The sequence below is a fragment of the Pipistrellus kuhlii genome, unplaced genomic scaffold (genome assembly GCF_014108245.1).
Source record: "Pipistrellus kuhlii isolate mPipKuh1 unplaced genomic scaffold, mPipKuh1.p scaffold_m20_p_21, whole genome shotgun sequence".
NCBI lineage: Eukaryota > Metazoa > Chordata > Mammalia > Chiroptera > Vespertilionidae > Pipistrellus > Pipistrellus kuhlii.
The window spans coordinates 8,471,367-8,498,108 of record NW_023425520.1 but is presented as its reverse complement, the minus strand read 5'-3'; the positions used below and the strand labels follow the sequence as shown (position 1 = coordinate 8,498,108).

Here is a 26,742-nt window from a genome sequence, read left to right as displayed (position 1 = left end):
TTGTAGCATTTGAAATATTAACTATTCCTATCCCTACACTAAATTCTCCTTTTACTTCTGTTCTACAATGTTCTGATTTTTCTGTTCTTTGTATTTCTCTTAACTGTTGTATACAAGGTATGTTCCAAGACCTACACGGGATGCCTAAAACAATAAGTTGTACTGAACCCTATACACAGACACACGCACCATGTTTTTTCCCATAAAAACATACTTAAGTTAAAGTTTAATTTACAAATTAGGCACAGTAAAAGATTAACAGTAACTAATGAGAACAATTTTAATAAGATACTGTAATAAATTATGTGAATGTGGTCTCTCAAAATATCTCCTTGTACTGTACTCACCCTTCTTGGGATGATGTGACAAGATACAGTGGCTATGTAATGAGATCACAATGAAGTGAGGTGGCATGGGAATTCAGCAAGCATCTCAGAATGGTGTGCAATTTAAAACATGAATTGTGGGGGTTCTGTTGGAATTTTCCATTTAATATTTTTGGATTCAAGGTTGACTGTGGGTAACAAACTGTGAAAAGCAATACCATGAATTAGGGTTTGGGGAACTATAATATTATACTCCTAGAGAACCCTCTAAGCGATGCCCTACTACTTAGTGTATAGTCTATTACGAATTTTCACTTGGATATCCACATACTCACCAAAATATCCCCAAACTAACTGATCATTGCCCCACAAAATTGGTCAACTTTATATTTTTAGTTATGGCATTCCGATACATCCAAATAAAAAATTCAAGCACTCACATTTAATCAGTTAACACATTATCTAGATCCTGTGTCATTTTTGCATGAATTCTTCTTTTCCCATCTCACTGTCACTTTCTCAGTTTAAACGTTGGAAAACAAGACTATATCATATTTTTATTCTCTAACACATGTTTATATCACGTATTAAATGTGTGAAATAAATAAAATTGTCTTTACTATAGGTCTATAAAGTCTCCATGTCTGTTTTGCATATGTTTGAATTACAAAGGTTTTATTAATGTCAGATTTTTATTTCTATTAGTGTTCAGCCTATCTTCCTTTCCACTCGATTGTCAATATGATACAAAGATATGTATTTGAGTCCTAGGAAAACACTCTAAGTTATGTTACTTTCGAACTAGTGTATTTAACAATTTAATGACTGTTAATTGAGGACTCGACACAGTATACTATTGCATTAAGATTTGTACAATTATTCCATCACCTGTTTGCAACCAGCCAATGTTTAGGGGAGAAAATAATGCAAGGAGAAGGGGGTAGGCATGGGAAAATAACAAGATTTGGTAGAGAGAGAATTTTAACTTACAACATCCAGGGAAACCAGACTGTAAAATAGTAGCATCTAATAACATACATAACATGGTAAAAGATTAAGGATGTCACAATATTCATTATATCTATAGGTTTGTTGCTTTATAGAACTTAAAGAGATCCTGGAGATCTTCTAAATCCAAAATCCATCATTTACCAAATATGGGCACTGTGACCTGGTGAAAGTAGGTGACTTGTCCAAGTTAGTGACAGATCAGAGTACATACCAGGTCTTTGGGGTGTCCAGTTAAGCACTCTCATATATTCTCTCCAATGTGAAATCTCTGACATCCAAAGAAGAATCTGCAGTATGATACAACAGAACTTATCTTCAGCATGAATCCTCGTTGTTTAGAATATCAGCAACTTAAGCCTCCAGATACAAAGTTTTTCTTTCTAATTCAATCAAGATTTTCCACTTTTGTATGGTTCCTCTGCAATGGTCTGTATCATCTGATATGGTATAATGTACCTCACCTAAAAGATTCCTAAAATCATTACATTTATTGGTTCCTACATGACACGACAGATCTAATTATCACTGAAGAGTTCATCACGATGAGCACAGTGAAAACTTTCCTCATGTATGAGTTCTCTGATGCCGTGTAAGATTTGTACTCCGACTGAAGGCTTTCCCACATTCACTACACCGATAGGGTTTCTCTCCTGTATGAGTTCTCTGATGCACTACAAGGGATGAATTCTTAATGAAGGCTTTACCACACTGATCACATTCATAGGGTTTCTCACCAGTATGAATTCTTTGATGCTCAATAAGATATGCACTCTGGCTGAAGGCCTTTCCACATTCATTGCACTCATAAGGTTTCTCTCCAGTGTGAATAACCCGATGTACAGTAAGGGATGATCGTCCAGTAAAATGCTTCCCACATACGATACACTCGTAAGGCTTCTCTCCGGTATGAATCCTCCTATGTTGAGTAAGAGATGAATTCTTACTGAAAGCTTTTCCACACTGATTACATTCAAAAGGTTTTACTCCAGAATGAAGTCTCTGATGTTCTATAAGGTATGTACTTTGGCTAAAGGATTTCCCACATTTGTTACATTTGTAGGGTTTTTCTCCAGTGTGATTTCGTTGGTGCAGGGTAAGAGTTGAGCTCTTACTGAAGGCTTTTCCACATTCACTACACTCATAGGGTTTCTCTCCAGTATGACTTCTCTGGTGTACAATAAGGTGCATACTTTGACTGAAAGACTTCCCACATTCATTACATTCATAAGGCTTTTCTCCTGTATGAGTTCTTTGATGCACTGTGAGATTCATACTTTGAGTAAATGCTTTCCCACATTCATTACATTTGTAGGGTTTCTCACCAGTATGGATCCTTTCATGTTGAATAAGGGATGAATTCTTTCGGAAAGCTTTTCCACACTCTTTACATTGGTAGGGTTTTTCTCCAGTATGAGTTCTTTGATGAACAGTAAGGTTCATGCTTTGACTGAAGGTTTTGCCACATTCATTACATTTGTAAGGTTTCTCTCCAGTATGAATTCTTTGATGTACAGTAAGAGAGGAGCGTTCAGTGAAGTGCTTCCCACATACATTGCACTTATAGGGCTTCTCCCCAGTATGAATCCTCTGGTGTTTAAGAAGGGATGAGCTCTGGCTGAAGGCTTTCCTGCATTCATTACATTCATAGATTTTCTTCCCTACAAACATTCTTTGAATCTTAATTAATTCAGAACTTGGTTTATCTTTCCCATGTGAATTCTGATAACAGGGCCTTTTTCCCATAGTACTTTGTTGTATATCAATGACTGAACCCTGATTGGAACATCTTTCAAATTCATTACCTCTACATACTCTCCTCTCAATGAGGGTTTCCTTATGGGTAACTGCCACTTGACCCAGATGTATATCCTGGTTTTTCTGTTGGCCCTCTAACCAATTATCAGATTCCCAGGTTTCCCTTAAAGAAGAATGCCAGAGACCTTCCTTTTCCATTATTACCCAATAGGATAAATCTTCAGTAATGATGGACTCTGGAGTTGACTCTTTGGTTTCAAGTCTTGCCTCCCAGTCTGTAAAAAATAAAAAATTCAAATGCACATTGGTTTCTGTGTTGGGAGACTGAAAACTGTATAAAGTGGGAATGAGAATAAAATTGAGAATACATGCACATTTGGAAAGCTTTTAAAGATGTCCCTACAATTAGGAAAAGAATTGGAAAGAAAAAAACAGTGAACCAGTCCACAAATAAGGGAACTAGAAACAGAGCAAGAAGAGAAAAGAGTGAGGTTATGCAGAAGGGATAGATATTGAAGTAACTGACCACTAGACAAGGCTAAATAATTATGGAACTAACAGAAAATATACAGAAGACCTAGGAATGCAAGAGAAAGATCAGAAAGCCCTGCCATTTTGTACTACTGTTCTTACCAGCCATTTCTTCCTATCTATAATTCTAATACTAAATCTTCAAAAATATCATAGAGTGACACAATGAAGACTGTCAACCCTGAAATCAGACAACCAGGTTCAACACTTACCATCTTAACTAGTTACTTGTTTCTCCAATCTGAGTTTTCATAGCTATAAAGCAGGCGTCCTCAAACTTTTTAAAGTGGGGGCCAGATCACGGTCCCTCAGAGAGCTGGAGGGCCGGACTATATGAACTACTAATTCCTACTGTAACACCTCGGCTGAGCTCACTGCCCAAAAAACCTGGCGGGCCGGATCAGACTCCTCTGCGGGCCGCATGTGGCCCGCGGGCCGTAGTTTGAAGACGCCTGCTATAAAGTGAGGATAAAAATAATCTGATAAAGATAATGTATATAACCTCATCTTTAAAAACATACTTGTCTGGAACATATTTGAAACTCAAACTCTTTAAGGGAGGATAACACAATATAAAAGCTTCCCCTACCACACAAATTTCAAGCAGGTTGTAATTTTCTCACAAAGGTTAACAAAGTCCTAAAGGGCCCTACACTTTCCTAAATACTCATTCCTTATAGATGAGATGGAGGCCAAAACCAGTTTGGCTCAGTGAATAGAGCATCGGCCTGCAGACTAAAGGTCACGAGTTCGATTCCAGTCAAGGGCATGTACCTTGGTTGCGGGCACATCCCCAGTAGGGGGTGTGCAGGAGGCAGCTGATCGATGTCTCTCTCTCATCGATGTTTCTAACTCTCTATCCCTCTCCCTTCTTCTCTGTAAAAAATCAATTAAAAAAAATATATATATATATATGAGATGGGGGGGGGTTGGAGATTCAGGGAGGCAGGCAAGGAAGAATCTGTTGAACTGCTTCAGAAGGAGCTGAAAGAAGGACCACTCAGGCTTTATTTTCTGATCCCATGTCTTATTCCAGACAAAATGGCCTAGGGGCAATGAGAGGCAGGGAACAGGTAACTATAATCTGAGAATCTGTCAGCTTGATCAGAGTCTACAGAGCAGAGATAAATACTGAAGCAACAGACAAAGTTTGGCATGTGAGCAGGAGGCTTTACTGTGAAGCAAGGGTTATGCATTTTCTGGACTTCCTCCTTACAACTTGACCTGCTTACATAAAAGATAAAAAGTGGAAATCCTAGTGGAATCCACCTCTAAAACACACCACCAAGTAACCACAGTGAGGACCTATCCAATAAAGTATGAACAGGCAACACATGAATTAGAAATGACCACTTGCCCCACCTCACTATCATATCTAGCTACCCAACTACAATTCTTTGAGAACATTTAAAGTGCCACCCAGGCACAACATAAGGACAAAATGGGGTTTCATCCTGTTAGACAAAGTCCAGATAGAACTACCTCCATTCAAAGATAAATGATGCACAGAAGATACCAAGTTTAGAAACTGTAGAGAGTTAAGAAAATAAATTTTTAAAATAATGTAAACAGCCAAAACTGGTTTGTCTCAATGGATAAAGTGTCGGCCTGTGGACTGAAAGGTCCTGGGTTCGATTCCGGTAAAGGGCATGTACCTTGTTTGCGGGCACATCCCCAGTGAGAGGTGTATAAGAGGCAGCTGATTGATGTTTCTCTCTCATTAATGTTTCTAACTCTCTATCCCTCTCTCTTCCTCTCTATAAAAAAATCAATAAAAAATATGTATTTTTTTAAATAATGTAAACAATGAGAAGAAAAATGTATAAAAATCAAAACAGAGAACAAATATTGGAAGAATAATTACATGCTTCCAGCCATCCCAAAGACATCATAAAGAAAAGTTTTTTAAAAGTTGCATACTGGCAAAAGATATATAACAATAACCCACAAAGAACTAGAACCTAGACTTGGAAAACAATATCTATGGAACACTAAACCCACTAGAAAAACTGGCAAGACATGAATAGGCACATAAGAAGTGGACACCTGAATGAATGGTTTAGCAATTCCACTATTCACACCCAGGTAAATTTAACTTACAAAGGTATATCATTCATAATTTTAAAAGTAGCAGTGCTCAACAGCAATAAATAAATAAACAAATAAATAAATAAATAAATAAATAATTTTAAAAAATGGAAGCAACACAAGTATCAATAATAGAATAACTAATTTGTCAAATATATATACAATGGAATAATTGACAACAGTGAATGTTTGTGTCTCCCCAAAATTCCTATGTTGAAGCTAAATTCTCAATGGTATTATATTAGGTGGAATTTTGGGGAGATCATAGATCATGAGGGCCGAAGGGTGATGGGAGTAGAGCCCTCATAAGAAGAGATGAAAGAGCTTGCATCCTGTCTCTCCATTCTCTAGCATGTGAGGACACAGCAGGAAGGAGTTGTCTCTGAACCAGGATGAGGGCCCTCACCAACAACCCAACCACACTGGCATTCTGATCTCAGACTTAACAGTCTCTGGAACAGTGAGAAATGGTTATTTGACTTTTAAGCTACCTGTATAGTACTCTGTTACAGCAGCCTAAATTAAGACTAGTTAAAATTAATAAACTATAGCTATATATATCAATATGAATGAATAAAGTCACAGAAAAATATCTAGCAAGAGTCTAGTTAAAGTTTAAAAACAAATTAAAACTAAATATGCTTTTTATAGGTTCATTTATGGATGGCAATACTTAAAGAAAAGGGAAGAGAATTATCACAAAGGTGAGAATAGTGATATGTCTCAGAGAGGTTAAGAGTGTGAATGAGGAATACACAAATCATGGTGAGGATACCAATAATTTCCTGTTTCTGACTCTAGGTTTTAGTACTTAGGTGTTTGCTTTATTATTCATTAAATCTTTATCATTATTACCTATAAAAAGATGCAGTATGGCATAATAGCTAAAACAACAACTCTGGAGTCCTACTACCTGGCTCAAATTTGAACTCCACCACAGTTAGATGTGCGACCTTGGGCAGGTTACTTAACGTGTCTGTATTCTTTTTCTCACCTGTTAAATGGTCCCTATTTCTCACAGTGTTGATGTAAGAACAAAAGTTAGTTAATATTTATAGTATTTATATTAGCAGAGTATGTCAGTTTTGTTAATATATATTTTACATATTCTTCTGTACATAAAAACAAAATACTATTTTAGAAAATACTAAATTAAAGTTTTTAAATCATTATGTATTGCAGAAAACTTAACAGATTCATTTTATCTCTATGGAATTTGAATATTTAATTTAAAAGTATTCCTGGCCCTGGCCATTGGGGCTTAGTTGGTTGGGCGTTGTCCCTTGACCAAAGAGTTGCCAGTTTGATTCCTGGTCAGGGCAGGTTGTAGGAAGCAGCTGAACAATGTTTCTCTTACATCGATGTTTCTCTCTCTAAAAGCCAATTAAATAAGTACTTATAATTATTTATTTATTCTGAAGACTTGCTCCCTAAAAAAAATCGATTATCTACAAAATTTTTAAATACTGGCTGATGTGACTCAAGAATTCAACTTGGCCAGTACTCTATACATTTATAAAGAAACACATTCTTAAATCTGACAGATTCAGTAATTACAGTATTTCTAAAGCATTCAATAAATATTACATGAAATATGCAATTTATACAAAGGCTTTTTCCAGGAATTCCAGAAAGTTCACTCTTAGGAATCTATTAATATCATATGAGGTCATGAAAAAAAGGACACATGATCAACAGTTTGATGCTTAAAAAATTATTTGATAATATCCAACACCCAATACTGATTCAACACCAAAAACCATAATAAACAAATATAATACTTAGTATTTAAGTGGTATGCCTTATAGATAAAAGCCATAAAATTGAAACCCTATATAATAAAAGTATAGTATGCAAATTGGCCCCTTGACCAGAGTTCTTAGTTCTTCTGGAAGTTCAACCAGGCGGTGGGGGCAGGGCCAGCCAGAGGAAGGGAAGAAGGCCCTGGCTGGTGGGTGCAGCAGGCAGCCAAGGGAAGGGAGGGAGGACCCAGCTGGCAGCTAGCAGCCGCTAGGGATCCTACCTGTGCACAAATTTTATGCACTGGGCTTCCAGTCCTATGTAATAAAAGCCTAATATGCTAAGTGTCCGTTTGTTCAACCATTTGACCAGTCGCACACACTGGGAGCAGGGAGCAGATGTTCTGATTGAGAGTTTAGCTTGCACCAGTGGGGTCCCTCAGCCTGGATTGTGGAGATCAGGCTGAATCCAACTCTCTACATCCCTGGGTCCTGGATTGCAGGAGGGCACATGCTAGGCCGAGGGACCGCACCGCTGCACAAATCTGTGCACCAGGCCCCTAGTAGGAATATAATGAGGGAAAAGGTTTGTAATTTTAAATAACACCTTCAAGAAAGGTTTCACTAAAAAAGTGACTGAGTGACTGAAGTGAAGGCTTTGGGGATGCCCTTGCTGATTTGGCTCAGTGGATAGGGCATAACCCTGCAGACTGAAGAGTCCTGGGTTCAATTCTGGTTAAGGGCACATACCCAGGTTGTGGGCCCAATCCCCAGTAGGGGGCGTGCAGAAGGCAGCTAATCAATGATTCTCTCTCATTGAAGTTTCTATCTCTCTCTCCCTCTCCCTTCCTCTCTGAAATAAAAAGTAAATATAAATAAATAAATAAATAAATAAATAAATAAATAAATAAATATTAAAAGAAAAAAAGACTTTGGTGACTAACAAGGAGGATTAACAGTCCTACTGAAGGGATAGCACCCCAGACTGAAGGAATTGCCCACGCTGATGCCCTGAGGCAAGATTGGGCTGCCTGTGTAAGGATGACCAAACTTTTGGATACTCCTATATTTATTATAGTCTTTTACATCAGCTTTCTTACTAATGGAAGCAAAGACAGTGTCTGTACCAAACATTACTGAGGCTTATATTAGCATGAAGTTAGTAGATATAAATAGGAACTCTGAAACAGTATATAAATTCTGTGTGTGGGGGGGAGGGGGGGGTAATACACATATATTTACACACAGTGCTGTGCTTATACACAGGTAGTCACCCAGAACATCTCTGAGAATGATATAAAATCATGTATGAAACACAAACAATAGATTTTTCAGGTTTAACGATATCTCCTGAGAGCTTTAAATGTTATATAATCTCTAACTGTACCTTATTTTTAAGCATAATCTTTGGTAATATATTTCTAATATTTTACACATGTTCTTAATTTGTTTCCTTCAAAACTGACAACTAATTAAAGACTAAAAATCCACTGCTTTCCATGTTACTAATGTTCGTTTCAACAAGTTTATTAGTGATAATACTGTTTCCAGACACAGCACTTCTAAATTTACGTTTTCTACTCAGCTTCAATAAAATAGTAAAACCTAACAAAGCATTCAACAATTGTACACATGAAACCTTTAGCATAGAAACAGAAAACAATCATCTAAGAAGATATTAGACCAGGCCCAGCCAGTGTGACTCAGTGGTTGAGCATCAATCTATGAACCAGGAGGTTCACAGTTCAACTCCCAGTCAGGGCACATGCCCAGGTTGCAGACTCAATCCTGGAGGGGGTGGGGAAGGGTAAGTGAAGGGGCAAGAATGCAAAAGGTAGTCAATCAATTATTAATTCTCATCATTGATGTTCCTCTCTCTCTCCCTCGCCTTTCCTTTCTCTGAAATAAATAAAAAAATATATTTTTTTTTTTAAAAGAATATTAGGCCAGAATACAGAAGTTTTATTTTCACTAAATATACTAGAAAACAAGAAGTCACAGCAAGGCAAGAAAATACTGATTTTTATTTTATTTTTTTTTTAGAATTAGTGTTAAACTCCAAGACAAAAACAAATTAAAAAAAAAAAAAAAAACCCTCTGTTTAAATTCTGTCATTTCACCTCTGAGTTTATTCTCCCTCTATGAAAGGGGCTAACGATACCAATCCCATAGGATTGTTTTGATGAGCACATTTTAGTCATAACTATAAGGGAAGAGCTAAGCACAGCACTCAAGCGATGCTTTCTTGTCTTAATTTTGGTCATGACAATGAGACTAAATGGTAGCTTACTGGCAGCAACATTGAGGAAAACCTGCAAAGAAGATTTGGAGTTTGCACATCATCATGTTTTCGAGGCTCCATGCTTTCCCTCCACTTTTAGTTTCTCCTTTCTAACAGATATATCTGCTCTTGTAAATTCATTCAATGTTCTTCCTTGGTAAAAACCAAATTGAGGCACTCTATCTCTGAGTTCTTTCAGTTCTTGCCCTTTCTTCTTTTTCCTCAAAGTTAACCTTGTTGAAATGACAGTTTATATCGATACTTAAATCTTTGTTTACATTCCAATCCACAGTTCGTTTCCCTCACACCAGAAATGCTCTCCCCTGGACCACAGACCACTCTTACCTTCTTGGCACTATTGCACTCGCCCTTTACTTTTCTCTCAGTGGACAGAGCGTCATCAGCCTGTGGACTGAAGGGTCCCCGGTTTGATTCCGATCAAGGACATGTACCTTATTGCAGGCACATCCCCAGTGGGGAGTGTGCAGGAGGCAGCTGATCGATGTTTCTTTCTCATCGATGTTTCTAACTCTCTATCCCTCTCCCTTCTTCTCTGTAGAAAATTAATAAAATACATCTTAGAAAAAAAAAAGTGTATGAGCAACACTTTCACACTGAGCAGAGAAATATCCTATATAATAAAAGTTTAATATGCAAATTGTCCCCAAGGGTGATTGTTCGACTGGAAGTTCGACTGGGAAACTGGGAGTTCAACCACTCACTATGATGTGCTCTGACCACCAGCGGGCAACGTGGAACATTGGCAGTGGAGGTGCTGCTGGCCCCAATAGGCCCCAATGAGAGTGGGACTACAGGGGGAGCAAGTGAGTGGGCTGCACCAGGCCATGGTGGGTGCGAGCAGGGGCCCAGGTGTTTCCCAGGGCCCAATGGTCAGCTGGGACCTGCCCTTCCATGCCAGACATTCATGCTTCAATCGCCAGCCAGGCCCAGGGACCACACCCATGCACAATTTTCCTGCACTGGGCCTCTAGTAAAGGTATAAAACATTTTTTCATAGAAAAGTCACTAATAGTATCTAAAAAAGAAATTTCAATTGTGACATGGATTAGAAACCAGATAATAAAGATTAAAAATCATTGTTTTCAGAGGAGAATGGGACTGAATAGTCAGTCGATGCAGATTACAAACTTAGAAATGAGAAAGGACATATGGAAATGTAAGGCTACTAGTAACACAGCTGAAGTCATTTCCATTTGTTTTTAAATGAAGACTATAAAACAATGCAAAGGACAAGAAACGTTACCTTTTAAAAAGCTGACAAATGTTTAAGGAAATAAAGGAAAGGAAGATGTAGATATAGGTTATGGCTAAAAAAATAAATAAAAAAAAAGGCCAATGTCAGAGAGTAAAGAGAATAAGGAGAGAAAAAAGCAAGGGTTCAAAGAAGAGGAAACAACTGCTAACATTTATTGCATGTTCTGTACATCCCGACAACGCAACTCATTTACTCTACGCAGTGTGTCACCAAGGCGAGGACATGCGACTCTGGAGAGGAGGAGAGGCATCTAGAAAACATACATCAAAGGGGCATGCTCCCAAGAGACCCAGTGATTTCTGAAGTGACTCCTTGCCCAGGTGGTACACTCATTTAACAAGTCCTGACACTTTACCTGCAGAGATACACCTTGGAAGTTCTTTTGGCATCAGGCTCAGTCCTTCTCGTTTAAGCTATGAAGACACATTTGGTTTGGAAATCTGATTCCCTGCTCAGCGGAAAGACATTAAACGTGGGTACTGAACTAAAGTATAAAAGCTACTTGGAGCACAAGTCCTTTTCCCTTCCCCTTCAGGGCTTCTTAAACAAAGGAATAGGGGGCTTCTGTAGTTTTCCATCTTCCAATTCTCTGCAGATAAGATCTTTCCCACGGAAAGACAGGACACCAAGCAATTACCCTAAAACAATGCCATAAAATATCTAGGATTTCAAGTTCAAATTCATGGATTCCAGAGGTGGTACAAGATATCAATACATGGGGAAAGGTAAGTAACAAGGGGAAGTCCTTACCCAGTGAGACCAAGTTCCTGTAGTTCTCTAGCATCATGTTCCTACACAACTTCCCTGGAGCAAAATCTAGATGAATCCGTTCTTCCCATGTGAAATCCAGACACATCCTAGAGTGTCACTGATTCCTGAAACTATAAATTCTTGCTCCACAAAGATTACGCCAATAAAACCCACTGAGGAGAGTGGAAAAACAAGCAACCTTAGAAGGGACAAGATAAAGAGACCTTTGTGAGAAAAAAATGTGTCATCCCCCAAAAGAAACTAAGCATCTACAACATTACTATGACATAATCAGAAGTAAGTATAATACAGAAAGCGCTCTGGCATATAAGGACAAGGAGCAGAGCACAAGGGAACAATGGGGACAGTAATGAAGTCTACTCTGGATTACCGCTGTTCTGATTGCCTCCTACCCACCCCGCTGGTGAAGGAGGGATTCCCACCCCAAATAGCACAAGATGACCCAACACACCGTACCTGGCCCTGGGAGAGGACCCTACACGACACTCGGGAGCCGAGAACTAGCAGGAGCTGTGGGAGGCAGACTGTGCAATGACAAGAGGGTGGGTGATCTTTGGTTTATTTGAACAATTCCGTGGATTAGTAAAGAGGTGAAATCCAGGGGGTTGAGACCTGGGAAGGGTGTAACCGATGGGCTGACAAGGGGATTAGCTGAGCAGGGAGCCTTTCCAGCTGGTGGGGGCATATTCAGCAAGAGCAGGGAACTCACAGTAGGTCTCTGCAGCCCTGCGAGGCTCCACGTTGCCAAGGCAGCACACGGAATTACAGGCCTTGCAATACAGGTGGAGATCCTTTACTGGGAGACAAGCAAGTGCAAACGGGACACATCTAAACTGTGAGAACCAATACATCCAGCTTGACCTTATTGGCATTTCAGATGCATTTGCCTATTTCAGCCTTTTCTGAAGCCCTTAGTCTAGGACAGTGGTCGGCAAACCTCGGCTCGAGAGCTACACGTGGCTCGTTGGCCCCTTGAGTGTGGCTCTTCCGCAAAATACCACGTGCGGGCGCGCATGTACAGTGCGATTGAAACTTCGTGGCCCATGTGGAGAAGTCGGTTCACGGCCTGGGCGAGTCTATTTGGAAGAAGTGGCCAAAGAGCCGCATGTGGCTTTCGAGCCGCTGTTTGCCGACCACTGGTCTAGGAAATAAAACGCTGTAAGCATTCAGTATCTGTTTACCAAGTGTGGTGGTGAATTTTATGTCAACTTGATGCGGCTAAGGCATGCCCTGATAACTGTGGTGTTTCAATGAGGGAGCTCGGATTTGAGTGGGTAGACTGAGTAAAGATCAGCCCTCACCAGTGAGGGTGGGCATCATCAGGCTGCTGAGAGCCAGAATAGAACAAAAAGGCAGGGAAGGGTGAATCTGCTCTTTGCGAGGGTGCAGACAGCCACCTGCTCCTGCTGCAGACATCGGTGTTCCTGGTTTGTGAGACTTCCGGCCTCCAGGTTTGGAGTGGCTTTCCTGAACCTGAAGGCAGCTCCTCGGAACGCTTCAGCCTCCATCACTGCGTGAGCCAGCTCCCCAATCTCCTTCTGTATATTCATGTAGATCTTTCTGGTTCTGTTTCTCTGGAGAATCCTGACTAACACAAGGAGGAAACACTAACTGAATCATCATTTTGTAGATGAGAAATCTGATCAAAAGGTTAAATAACCTCTCCAAGATCACACAAGGCTTGCATACAAGGCTACCCAACTCCCAGTATTGTAAGATGAGAAGGCCAAGAAAAGAACACTAGAACCCCAGGAGACAAGAGGGAGAGCAAGTCAGAAAGGAAGATGGATGGAGATTCAGGATTGACAGCTGGGGGAAAAAAGTTTCAAGGAGAAGGGAGTGCTCAGCACTCTCAGAAGCTGGAGTGGGTCAAACAGAATGATGACTGAAAAGGGAGCTGCTAATTGGAAAATTAGGTTAATTCCAGCAGAATGGTAAAGGCAGGAGTCACCTTGCAGTCAACAAAATAATAAATGGAAGATAAGAAATCAGAAGCAACTAGGTGAAATTAAACTTTTTTGAGAAAAAGTAGATTAATAAGACTGTATAGAAAGTAAGGAATAGGTAATGTAAATAAAGTAATAGAAAAGGTTGTTTTTTGTTGTTTTTTTTAAGGTTTTTTTTTATAGTAAAGGTTTTCATTTAAGGACAAAAGGGATAAATTTAGTGGGGAGAAACGACTAAAGAGACCAGATATAGAATGAAACCAATTCCAAGAAATTTGTGCATTTCCCATTCTACTTGTTGTGAACTTCAGAAACGGTGCCAGTACTGAGGCACAAAGTTCATTATCTTTCTTTCTATCTCATTATTTTTTCCTAATACTTATTTAAACAATATATCAAAATAACAACAAAAAAAGTTAAAAATCACAAACATTATCGGCTAAAGGTAGCTACTAGGATATAAATACATTCTATTTCCACTTTATGGAAGGGAAGAAGGAGCCAAGAAAAGTCAAATCAGTTCAACAAATGTAAAGAAAGGAGAAGAAGGTGACATGAAGAAAATAAAATGGAATAAGCATGGCTAAGATTGTCACCTAAAATGGTTTTGGAGGCCTAGACACGGCTCATGGAAAATCTTGGAACTACTGTTAAGTTGCTGACCTGTTGCTGCACACAGCTGAAGGGTAAACAACAAACATCCTGGATGCATGCTTCACCCTGAAAGGAACCCAGCCATTGATCGGAGGGGCCTGACAATGCCACTGGCCTTGCCAACACCCTTCATCAGCTCAAAGCTTTACTGAGAGCGACTCTGCGGGCTCTGCCCTTCACAAACCCTGCCTTCCCTCGCTCCCTTTGAAGCACAGTTTGTGTTGCTGACTGAATCTGTGCCCTGGATTGCAATCCCTCCTTTGCTCAAATAAACACTGTATTCTTTATTATAGCCTAAACCTATCATTAACAAAAGGAAACCAGAAAGCATAAAAATCATAAACATTAAATAACCAGAAAGAAACCTGATACATAAATGGATTTTCTCTATTAAAAGTAAAAAACTCTAAAATTGGTTGACAATCCAATTAGATGGTACATATAAGAGATAGATCTAAAAAACAAACAAGAAATTAAAATAAAAGCAGGGAGGAGGGGAGACAAGAGCTGGCAGGCGCCGAAACCGGTGGATAGAGCGTCGGCCTGCAGACTGAAAGGTCCCGGGTTCGATTCCGGTCAAGGGCATGTACCTTGGTTGAAGGCACATCCCCAGTAGGGGGTGTGCAGGAGGCGGCTGATCAATGATTCTCTCTCATCGATGTTTCTAACTCTCTATCCCTCTCTCTTCCTCTCTGTAAAAAATCAATAAAAATATATTTTAAAAAAAAAAAAAAGAGCTGGCAGGCAATTGCAAATAAAAAGCAAGCAGGGAGAACACAGAAATATCACATAAGTTAGAATATATATGGAAACAAAATAGGAATTCCTAGTTTGTGAGGGAAGATATGGCATTCTCTTTCCAAAAATTAATCCACTTTTTTCAATAAATTGACTTCCTAGCTGAATATATTGGGAAAAAATTGAAAACCCAAATTCAGACTCAAATGAACTACATGGTCTTCCCACCTCCCTAGTCTCTCATCCCCTTATTGCAGACCCCTCAGCGTGCCCCAAAGCTTGTCTCTTATCATGAAATGTCCTGTGGGTTCCTGTGCTGGCCATAGGCTCAGGAAGCACTGATCTAGTTAAGCACAGAAAGGCATTTTAAAAGCTTAAAGTAAAACAGTATCGTTCACAAAATATATATAATATATTGTTAATCCTTTATTGTTCATAAAATGTATTTCTTGTTAATCCATGAAGATGTGTTTTTGTTTCCTTTTTCCTCTTGTCCACTTAGTCTGGCCCTTTCCCCCAGCATGAAGCACAGGGTGCTCCTGGTGTTGGAAAAAAGCAGCTTCCTGGGCTTATGTCATTCATGTAACCTAAAAACACAGTTATTCTTTGAAAAGTGCAAGTGAAACAAATAGGGATACGTTAAATGATGCAAGTGTGATTTATAGAGACGATACGATCGTGGTGACATTTGAGGCACCACAACAGCAAAATGTCTTCAGATAGAATTCTTAGCAATCATTTTTCTTTCTACAACATCCCATTCATGGTTAAATCACAATAGCAACAAAAAAATGAAACATGGCAAAATACACTTAATAGGAATATTCAAGATCCTCATGATCAAAGTCAACAGAAGTCATAATGAAAGATCTGAATAACATGAAGGATAATTTTTTACTCAATAGGAAAAATAAACATTGTAAATATGGTAGTCTTCCTTAAATTAATATAGATTTAATGAAATGCAAATCAAAATTGCATATTTTTCTTTTTAATTGTTACCTTTAGAACTTGATCAAGTTAATAAACCTTGACCGTTATTAAAATTCAACCATAAGGATAAATGTATTAGAACAATACAGTAACCAAAGTTCTGAAAAGAAAAATTAGGGGGATTTGTTTTGTGAAATAACAAAATAAATTCTAAATAAACAGAATGTCTGTGGCACTACAGCAGAAACTACAGCAGAAACTGTGGTGCCACTCCGGCTATGTCTGGCTAACCAGTCTCCATCCTTCCGTGTTACTATACCAACCTGCTGTGTGGCCAGCACACCTTAGCAATGGCTTCAGTAATGTCTCTTCTTCTTGCTGCCCCCCTTTCCAGAAGATAAGATCTAGAAGAGAGGAACTTTGCCTGGCTCATTCAATGTTATCTTCCCAGCATTCGAAACATGGCTTAGCATATGACAGGTAGGTGCTAAAATATCTATTTAATGAATAGATGGATGATAATAAAATTATATCTGAATAGGTTATCTATCTACCTATCTATATATAAAAGCCTAAGCGACCATTACAACCAGTTGACCAAACGACCAGTTGATTGGTCCCTATGACTCAGACTGACTGCCAGGGGGCAGACACTTAACGCAGGAGCTGCCCCCTGGTGGTAAGTGTGCTCCCACAGCCAACCTCCTACAGTCCCTCCCCCTGGCTGGACAACCTCCCACAGTCCCTCCCCCTAAGACTGGGCGAGATGGCCCCGATGGCCCCAATATATATAAATTATACCTGCCTCACCTCACCATATTAAATGAGGTTAGATTGCAACCCTACATAATGTAGAATAAGTAAATTCCAGATAGCCAGGATTTAAACTTAAAATGAAAAAACAAATAGAAAAAGTAGAAATATATTTATATGTAATCTTGGATGATTACATATAAATATATGCAGAAAGCTTTTCACAGCATGATTCCAAAGCCAAACAAAGAAAAAGGAAAATTAACTGAATAAAACTTCAAAACTTATTTGTAACAGAAGATGTTATAAACGAATTTAAAAGAAAAATGACAGGGAACAGTATTGGCAACTTATGGCAAAGGACTAATATTCACATTTCAGGAAAGGCTTTTTTTACATATAAACAACCCCCAATATTAAAATTGGCAAAAGATGTGAGGAAGAAAAATTACATCCAGAGTTATTTTTGAGGGTTTGAGACTTGGGAGTATACATTATAGCTTCAGAATTTTTTTTTTTTCCTCAGAAAATTTTTTACAATTATATGCCCAATATTTATATTCAGAAAAAGAAGATATAAACTTATAGGCAAATATAAGTCACTAGAGGCCCAGTGCAGAAATTTGTGCGTGGGATAGGGGGGGTGTCCCTCAGCCCAGCCTGCACCCTCTCCAACCTGGCACTCCTCGAGGGATGTTCAACTGCCCGTTTAGACCCGATCCCACCGGGCAGTCAGACATCCCGATCTCACAATCCAGGACCACTGGCTCCCAACTGCTGGCCTGCCTGCTTTCCTGATTGCCCCTAACTGCTTCTGCCTGCCAGCCTGATCACCCCCTAACCACTCCCATGCCAGCCTGATTGATGTCTAACTGCTCCCCTGCCAGCCTGTTTGCCCCCAACTTCCCTCTGCCAGCCTGGTCACCCCTAACTGCCTTCCCCTGAAGGGTTGATCGCCTCCAACTGCCCTCCCTTGCAGACCTGGTCCTTCTCAACTGCCCTCCCTTGCAGGCCTGGCACCTCCCAACTGCCCTCCCCTGCTGGCCATCTTGTGGTGACCATCTTGTGCCCACATAAGAACAGGATCTTTGATCACATGGGGGCAGCCATCTTGTGTGTTGGAGTGATATAAACAAAACTTAGGTGCTTCTTGAGCCAAGTCCCCCAGCTGTCTATTTTTTAATATATATATTTTGTTGATTTTTTTATAGAGAGGAAGGGAGAGGGATAGAGAGTTAGAAACATCAATGAGAGAGAAACATTGATCAGCTGCCTCCAGCACACCTTCTACTGGGGATGTGCCCGCAACCAAGGTACATGCCCTTGACCAGAATTGAACCCAGGACCTTTCAGTCTGCAGGCCGATGCTCTATCCACTGAGCCAAACCGGTCAGGGGCCCCCCTTTGGCCCCACCCCAATGTCTTATATCCTTTTCCAGAGAAGCAACAACTCCATGTTCTAGTAAAAACTAGCAGCTTCCATTTTATTTTATTTATTTTATTTATTTTATTTTATTTATTTTACTTATTTTACTTATTTTATTGATTTTATTGATTTTATTGATTTTACTTTTAAACCTCACTAAAGGAGTGATGATATTTTTTCCATTGATTTTTTTCAGAGAGAGTGGAAGGGAGGGGGGAGAATGGAGAGAAACACGATGTGAGACACACTGATTGGTTGCCTCCCACATGCTCCCCAACTAGGGGCAGGAATCGAAACTACAACCCAGGTACGTTCTCTTGACTGGGAACTGAACCCACGACCCTCCAGTGAGCAGGCCGATGATCTAAGCCAGGGCAAATGTTCCATTTTAAAGCAATCAGTGCAGAAAAAACCAAGGCTCCTCATTCACTGTTTTTGTCCCATGATTTCCTCTAGCTAATGGACACTGGTTCTTCCTAGAAAAATTCTTTTTTTTTTTTTTAATATATTTTATTGATTTTTTTACAAAGAGGAAGGGAGAGGAATAGAGAGCTAAAAACATCGATGAGAGAGAACCATCGACCAGCTGCCTCCTGCACACCCCCTACCAGGGATATGCCTGCAACCAAGGTACATGCCCTTGACCGGAATCGAACCTGGGACCTTTCAGTCCACAGTCCCATGCTCTATCACTGAGCCAAACTGGTTTTGGCCCTAGAAAAATTCTTATGCCAACTCCCTTATCAAAACTTCTGTGACTCCTCCTCCACCCCCATGCCAACCCCCTCACCAACACACAAACTCCTCACTCCTGGCATTTAATCCCAAACTTTGTGACTCCTCACTACCAGTCAATGCTACCTTCTGTTCTACCTCTAAACTCCACTAGTAAATACCTAGCCCTGGGTTGGAATGGTGCAGAGCGTGCCTACACTTACCTCGTGCCTTCAATACCTCAGGAACCATGTTGGGCACTTCTTTTTTACATTATTTCATCTGAACTTTCAACAAACCTATGAAACAGGTATTATTCAATGGAATAAGCTGTGTGAAACTGCTACCAAAGTCAAGTGTGTGGCAAACACTTGCTTAATGCTATTATTTCTATCATGACCACGAGGAGCTGATGCTTCAGGGAAATCAAGTCACCTACCCAAGACAACACAGCTATTAAATGGTCAAGTCAGGACTTAAACTTGGGACATTCTGTCTCCATTACAGCAAATCCTCTCCCATTATCCCTATCCAACTCTCCTTCTCCGGCTGCCACACTGATCTTCTCCTTCTCCAGATCTTAGAACACTGACAATCTGGGCACCTAACCATACTCATTTTTTTTTTCTTTTTTGTAATATATTTTATTGATTTTTTACAGAGAGGAAGGGAGAGGGATAAAGAGTTAGAAACATCAATGAGAGAGAATCATTGATCAGCTGCCTCTTGCACACCCTCCACTGGGGATGTGCCCACGACCAAGGTACATGTCCTTGAGGGGAATCGAACCTGGGGCCCTTCAGTCCACAGGCCGACACTCTATCCACTGAGCCAAACCGGTTCAGCAATACTCATTCTTATTATCAGATTCATGTACAATCACAGTGATTGTATCTTGAAGAGATGTGACTTTTTATGTTCCCTGAGAGTCTGTAGCCCTGTAAGCACTTACTCTTGAACAGCACCAAGAGCTCAATAGGCAGGCTGAATGAGGAAGGGACAGCTGTGAACAGAGCTGAGGGAAACTGAAGATAGCTTTCTGCAAAATATCCAACATTCAGAGATCTCGGTAGCCCTGTCCTCTGCAGTGAAACCCATGTACAGTATAGGAATAAGGGGTAAAAGAGAGGTTTGAGGTTGAAAAGCCTCACCTGAGCTCCCAATGGTAGACGACCAGCATCCACTGCCTTCTCCTTCCTTCTGTGGGGTCCTTCCTAGGAGATGGGTGGGGAGAGGAGGCAGAGCTGATGGCAGGAAAAGAAGCCATGAGAAAGTAGACTTCCACAACAACAAGAAATAAAATACCTATAGATAAAGCAAATACAACGTGTACGCATGATTTACATGAAACTATGATTATTATTGTTTATTTTGCTAAGTTTATTTGCCTTATATATGAAGATGAACAGTGAGAGACATACCATATTCCTGTATAGGATGACACAAAATTTGTCACTTCTTTTAAATCAATTTATAAAGTTAACACATTCCCAATCAAATTACACCAAACTAACAATATTTTAAAACTAATTATGAAAAAGATTTTTTTTTAAGTTAACTGTGTTGTATAGCAACAGCCAGGAAATTTCTGAAAGAAAATGATGATGAGCAAAACCTTGCCCACCAGATACTATGAAGCTATGATAATCTATATACCGTGTTTCCCTGAAAATAAGACATCCTCCGAAAATAAGACCTACTTACAGGTTTCCTTCTGAGTGAAATATAAGGCATCCCCCCGAAAATAAGGCCCCCCTAGGCTAAACATGAGAGATTTGGTCCACTGATTCTGAAAGAAATGGAATCACAAGAAATTCGCAAGGAAATTCAGGAATTGGATTGTTATGATGATGTTCCAGAAGATGATGACATGATTGTCACTGAATAAATGAGTAAATTCTTGATACTGTAGGATTCACAGTTTGTCTGGTTTGTGTTGACAACGACTGTACTACCGTACCATATACAGGTAATAAATTTCCTTTATTTTCATTTAACAATAAATGTGTACCATATTCTTCTTCATGGAAAAATAAGACATCCCCTAAAAATAAGACCTAAGACCTAGCGCATCTTTGGGAGCAAAAATTAATATAAGACTCTGTCTTACTTTCGGGGAAACAGGGTAGATAAAAAGCCAGCGACCATAATGCCATAACGACCCTAACGACCAGTGGCTCTGACAACCACCGTGGCCTGTGAACCAGCCAGATCTGGGTGGGACAGGCCGGCAAATTTCGCAGCTCCTCCCGTCAGCCTGCCCTGAATGGACTCTCCCACCCCGATCAAGAGCAGGCTGCCAGCCAAACACCCTTCTCTTTCCCCTCCACCCCCCACCAGTCCTGCCCCCATCAGCCCACTCCACAATAGGCCCATAGCCCCTTCCCCCAGCCAGCCCACCCCTGATTGCACCTCTCCCCTCACCCCAATAGGGGCTCGGCTGGCCAGCCAATCTCCTACAGCCCCTCCCCCTGGCTAGCCATGCCCCCAATGGGCCCCCACCACCCTGACTGGCCCGCAGCCCCTCCCCCTGGCCAACCCCACCCCTGATTGCCCTCCCACCCCAATAGGGGGCAGAGCTGGCCAGCCAACCTCCTGCAGCCCCTTCCTCTGCCCAGCCCCACCCTCTATTGGCCCTCCCACCCTGATCAGGGGCAGGGCCAGCCAGCCAACCACCCCATGGCCCCTCCCCAGACTGCTGGTCCCCCCATCAGCACCCCGACCTCAATCAGGGTCAGGGCCTGCTGGCCAATCACCCACAGCCCCTTCCCCCAGTCACTGGTACCGATAGGCCCGATCAGGGCAGGCCGGCTGGCCAACCTCCCACCATCTCCTCCCAACAGGCCCTGCCTGGTCTGGCCGGACCCCACCTGTGCACAAATCCGTGCACTGGGCCTCTAGTTTATATATATAAAACCCTAATATGCAAATAGACCGAACGGCAGAATGGTCACTATGATGTGCACTGACCACCAGGGGGCATGCACTGAACATGGCTGACATTGGCAGCAAAGCACGGAAAATGGCAAGCATAGGCCGCTGTGGGCTGGTGCAGCAGGTGAGCGGGGGCATCAGACCAAGACAGGGCTCTGGTCACTGTCATCGGGCAAGCTGCTGGCGGTTACTGAAAATTCTTTACTCCCGCATGCCACAGACCTGCCAGGCGCTCACACCTGCTTCCGGTGCCAGAGCCGGAGCCCAGCGCTGGCCTTGATCACTCAGCACTGTCAGCAGGTGCGAGTGGTGGCTACTGTCCAATTGCCCCTCAGAAGCAAGGGGAGTGGAGAAGCTCTCAGGGGTGATGAGGGCCAGCAACCTCCGCTGGCACCTGCTGACAGTGCTGAGTGATTAGGACTGATGCTGGGTGCTGGCAATGGGTGCAAGCAGTGGCTCTGGAGCTAGCTGCAGATTCTAGTGGAGCTGGTGCCGGCAGTGGGTGCGAGAGGCAGCTGCTGGCCCTGATCGCCCCTCAGGAGCAGGGGGGGGGGGGGTGAAGATATCCTGAGGGGCAATCGGGGCAGTAGCTACCACTCGCACCCACTGCTGGAGCCAACCCCAACTGATCCATGCCATCAACAGGTACAATCAGGGCATGGGAGCGACAGCAGCAGGAGCAGGGCTGCCAGCAGACAGGGGACCAGGGGCCACGGCAGGGGTCAGACAGAGGTGCGGAGGATGGTCCGAGACTGGCCCCAGTACCCACCGCAGCCTCACAACCCACAGTTCCTTTCAAGGTTCACAAATTCGTGCACTGGGCCCCTAGTAGAACATAATGTTACTGAATGTCAGAATCACTCATTCACCAGATATATTGTTGACCAGGCACTATTCCTGTGTCTATGTACGTGTGAAAGGAGAGAGGAGTGAATACAGTTGCAAACAAAACGGAAAATCTCTCTGTTCTCCTGGATATTATAATGTAACTAGAGACCCAGCGCATGAAATTGTGAACCTTGTAGGGTCCCCTCAGCCCAGCCTGCACCCTCTCCAATCTGGGACCCCTCAGGATTGGGCCTAAACCAGCAATCAGCAGCTCTCTCACAACCTGGGACCACTGGCTCCTAACTCCTCACCTGCCTGCCTGCCTGATTACCCCTAACCACCTCTGCCTGCCAACCTGATCACCCCTAACTGCCACCCATCTGCCAGCCTGGTCACCCCTAACTTCCCCCACCTGCTGGCCTTGTCACCCCCAACTGCCCTCCTACCAGCCTGGTTGCCCCTCACTGCCCCCCCTGCCAGCCTAGTTGCCCCTCACTGCCCCCCTGCCGGCCTGGTCATTTCCAACTGCCTCCCTGCCTGTCTGGTTGCCCCACACACCCTGCTGTTCAGTCATTTGGTCATCCCTCACTAACACCCCTGCTGTTCAGTTGTTACTGTGACAGTGTCCTGGACAATTTGCATATTCCTCTATTATTAGAATACATGGGGGGAAAGAGTCAATGGAACAAAAAATCCTAACACAAACAGTTCAGGAAAAAAATTATATATGAGAAGTCAAGATAAGAAAAAAGTGAAATTCAGCCGAAACCGGTTTGGCTCAGTGGATAGAGCGTCGGCCTGCAGACTGAGAGGTCCTGGGTTCGGTTCCGGTCAAGGGCATGTACCTTGGTTGTAAGCACATCCCCAGTAGGGGGTGTGCAGGAGGCGGCTGATCAATGATTCTCTCTCATCGATCTTTCTGACTCTCTATCCCTCTCTCTTCCTCTCTGTAAAACATCAATAAAATATATTTTTTTAAAAAGAAAGAAGGAAGGAAGGAAGGAAGGAAGGAAGGAAGGAAGGAAGGAAGGAAGGAAGGAAGGAAGGAAAGAAAGAAAGAAAGAAAGAAAGAAAGAAAGAAAGAAAGAAAGAAAGAAAGAAAGAAAGAAAGAAAGGAAGGAAGGAAGGAAAGGAAAGGAAGAAAGAAGGAAAGGAAGGAAGGGAAAGAAAGAAAGAAGTGAAATTCAGGTCAGTGAAGAAAGGATGAATTATTCAATAATTCGGAATAAGAGCTTAATGTTTGGAAAAGAATAAAAGTTTACACATAAAATGCAACTAAAGAACTAGAAGGAAATGCAGGTGAGCATTTTTGTGATGATAAAGGACTATGAGGCCTAATGATGCCATAACCCCAAATATGAAGAGAAGGTATTCTTGTCTGACCACATGAAAATATGACATTTGTGCACAGTAAGGAAACACCCGTGCATCTGATAGAAAATTTTAAGACAAAAAGCAAATTGCATAAAATAGTTATTAATATTCAAAATGCAAACTTAAACAAACCTATCATTTGCACCTCTCAGAAAGTTAGAGAACAGTTAAGTAATAACCAGGTTTGGGGTGGATCAGTCTCGCTCAACTGCATTGCAAATTCTTAAAACTGCTACTTTCCTGGAAAAAATAAGATAAGAGGTAACAAAAACCCCAGCCAGTGTGCCTCAGTGGTTGAATGTAGACCCATGAACCAGGAGGTCACAGTTTGATTCCGGGTCAGGGCACATTTCTGGGCTGCAGGCTCCATCCCGGTGTGGGGCACGCAAGAGGCAGCTGATCAATGATTCTCTCATCATTGATGTTTCCATCTTTCTCTCCTTCTCCCTTCATCTCTAAAATCAATTAAAATATATATCAATACATACCCTATCTAATAAAGAAGGGATATGCTAATTGACCATCATTCCATCACAAAGATGGCTGCACCCACAGCTGAAGCCGTTACCATAAGGAGCCTTAAAGAGCAATCAGAACAGACCTTAGGCTACGCCCTCCCCCATCCCCGCAGGGCTTGACAGGGGACCTCCAGGCGCACCCCAGTTTGGGCTGAGGAACTTCAGGCCATGCCCCCCATCCTGGCACGGGGCCAGGGGACCTGAGGCTACATCCTCTGCCTGGCAGGGCTTGACAAGGGTAGGACTGGCCAGGTCTGGATCTAGCCCAATGGGGGCAGGGGCCGGCCAGGTCTGGGTCTCACGTGATTTTGAGGCGCTTGTGGGTGGGAGGGGACTTGACTCTGGGTCCCGTGGTGCGCCCCAGACTCTTGACAGGAGGAAGGTTTTCATATACATTTTACTAATTTTCTTTCATCTCTGACACTTCTATTATAGAGAAAGGGAAAATAGCAATATTAAATTATTTCCTCTAATAAATCCCCTTTTAGTGTGCATGAATTTTGTGCACTGGGTCACTAGTATATATTATAAAGCCCCAGAAATTTCACTTTAAGGGATTTATAGAATGAGACAAGAATGCAAAGATATATGTAACAAGGTGACCCGTGTTGTTTATAATCCTGAAACAAAACAAAACCTAATACCAGAAAAGCCTAAAGAAGGAATTCAGTATGGCACAGACATGCTTTTCCTCACTCATTAAAATGACAGCTTAGCTATTTTTAAAAACTGCTATAAGTAATGCTCTCAATATTAACTTCTTTTAAAATGTATTCTCCATGTTGATTGAGGGGTACATACATGGACAACAAATACATAAACCATGGAGCTTAAGATCTGTACACTTTAAATCCCATACCAAATGTATTTCACAACTCATGGAGAAAATGATATTAATAGCCATAGCTTTAAGAACAAAGAGTTTCGATGTTCAAACACATATATACGTCGACGTGCAGATTTTGACAATTTGCAAATAATTTTTCCCTTTTGCTCCTCGGAGTTTTCTGGATGTGAACATTTTTTTTCTTTGTAAGATTTTTTTTTTTAATGCTTACATAAAAAAGAAAGAGAAGGGGATTCTCTGAGGTAAAGAACCTGCACAGGGTTGACGCCCGTTCTTAGGAAGAAATGGGTCCCGGAGAGGCCAAGCCGAACGGAACTCAGAGGGCGCGCACTGAGTGCGGTTTACACAAAGGGCAAAGGCTGGAGCCGGCGCCCCGCCGGAGGCCAGCATCCCCCGGCTGCCGAGCGGGTCCCGGGGAGAGCCCGCGGCGGGAGGGCGCAGCCGGGGACCCGCACTGGCCCTCGGACCGCGGCCGCTCCTGACACAGGAGGGGAAGGACCGCGTGCGGGGACCTCGGCGGGAGCCCCCCACCCCCGGCCCGGCTCCCGGGGCGCAATGGGGCGCACCTGGAACCAGCGGCCCGGCGCTGCGCAGGGGCCCGTCCGCGCCGACCTCCCTTCGCCCGGCGGCCAGAGCTCGTCCCATCCGGGCCGCCGCCCGGCGCCCGCCACCCGGCCAGACGCGGCGCGGCCAGCCGCTGCCCGCACTCACCCTCACCCCGGAGCTGCCTAAGCCGAGCGCCGTCCCGCCCGCCGCCTCCCCGCGGCGCCGGACTACATTTCCCACAAGGCAGCTGGGCAGCGGCGCGGCGTGGAGTGCGCGGAGCCTGAGGGTGGGGGCGGAAGGGAAGGGGCGGTGCCAGCCGACCGAGGGACTGATGGACGGCGTGGGTTCCCACGTTGGGGTTGCGGCTCGCCTCGCCTGGAGCGGTCTGTACCGAGATCTTATCCTGACTACCCTAAAGCAGCCCCCCCGTTAGAGTCTGAGGTTCCTGATCCTTGGGGAGGGAGAAGGAGACAGCCTCGGCTAAGCCTCACTTTCCTCCTCTGCAGGAAAGGGAGCCCAGAAGAGCCTCTTGCGGAGCTGTCAGAAAAACGAGAAGAGGTAGTAACGTCTGGAGTGATAGTGGGCACTCCATGAATGGTGGTGACTGTGCCCACTCCCCTAGCCTGCTCTTAGGGCTTCAAAATCATCACTGTATAGAAGGCAGACAAAATCTTCAATGAAATAAGTGGCCAGAGTTAGTTTCAGCTAATTCTGCTGCTGGAACTTGGAGAAGACATGACTTTGGGGGCAGAT

The 26,742-nt window shown here is 42.5% G+C and overlaps 2 protein-coding genes across 3 annotated transcripts in view; both read right to left on the bottom strand.

Moving 5' to 3' along the window:
- Nucleotides 1-20,136, bottom strand: part of ZNF454 (zinc finger protein 454) — a 44,744-nt gene extending 24,608 nt beyond the window's left edge. Inside the window, exons 1-2 of the mRNA XM_045585952.1 lie at nucleotides 20,094-20,136; nucleotides 3,278-3,367 (exon numbers count right to left, since the gene is read on the bottom strand). The gene's annotated coding sequence lies outside the window, so the exon portion shown is untranslated. The remainder of the gene's footprint in view (nucleotides 1-3,277; nucleotides 3,368-20,093) is intronic.
- On the bottom strand, nucleotides 478-26,129 carry ZFP2 (ZFP2 zinc finger protein). Of its 2 annotated transcripts, XM_036450255.2 has the most exons (3): nucleotides 26,010-26,129; nucleotides 20,094-20,186; nucleotides 478-3,367 (listed from the first exon to the last, which is right to left on the bottom strand). In XM_036450255.2, the coding sequence occupies exons 1-3, from the start codon at nucleotides 26,086-26,088 to the stop codon at nucleotides 1,902-1,904; spliced, it is 1,638 nt and encodes a 545-aa protein (XP_036306148.2). In that variant the 5' UTR covers nucleotides 26,089-26,129; the 3' UTR covers nucleotides 478-1,901. The 2 variants fall into 2 exon arrangements, with proteins under 2 accessions (XP_036306148.2, XP_036306147.1); XM_036450254.2 differs by lacking the exons at nucleotides 20,094-20,186; nucleotides 26,010-26,129 and adding an exon at nucleotides 11,758-11,863.
- Between the last annotated feature and the right edge of the window lie 613 nt (nucleotides 26,130-26,742).

Bases quoted from the DNA above. Each gene is read 5' to 3' on its own strand.
- ZFP2 (XM_036450255.2), bottom strand. From the start codon at position 26,088: ATGGGACGAGCTCTGGCCGCCGGGCGAAGGGAGGTCGGCGCGGACGGG. The intron at 20,187-26,009 runs GTGCGCCCCATT...TCCTGCCATCAG, and splicing joins CGCCGGGCCGCTGGTTCCAG to CTCTGCCTCCTCTCCCCACC. The intron at 3,368-20,093 runs GTGAGGCTTTTC...TATTTTTTACAG, and splicing joins GTCTACCATTGGGAGCTCAG to ACTGGGAGGCAAGACTTGAA.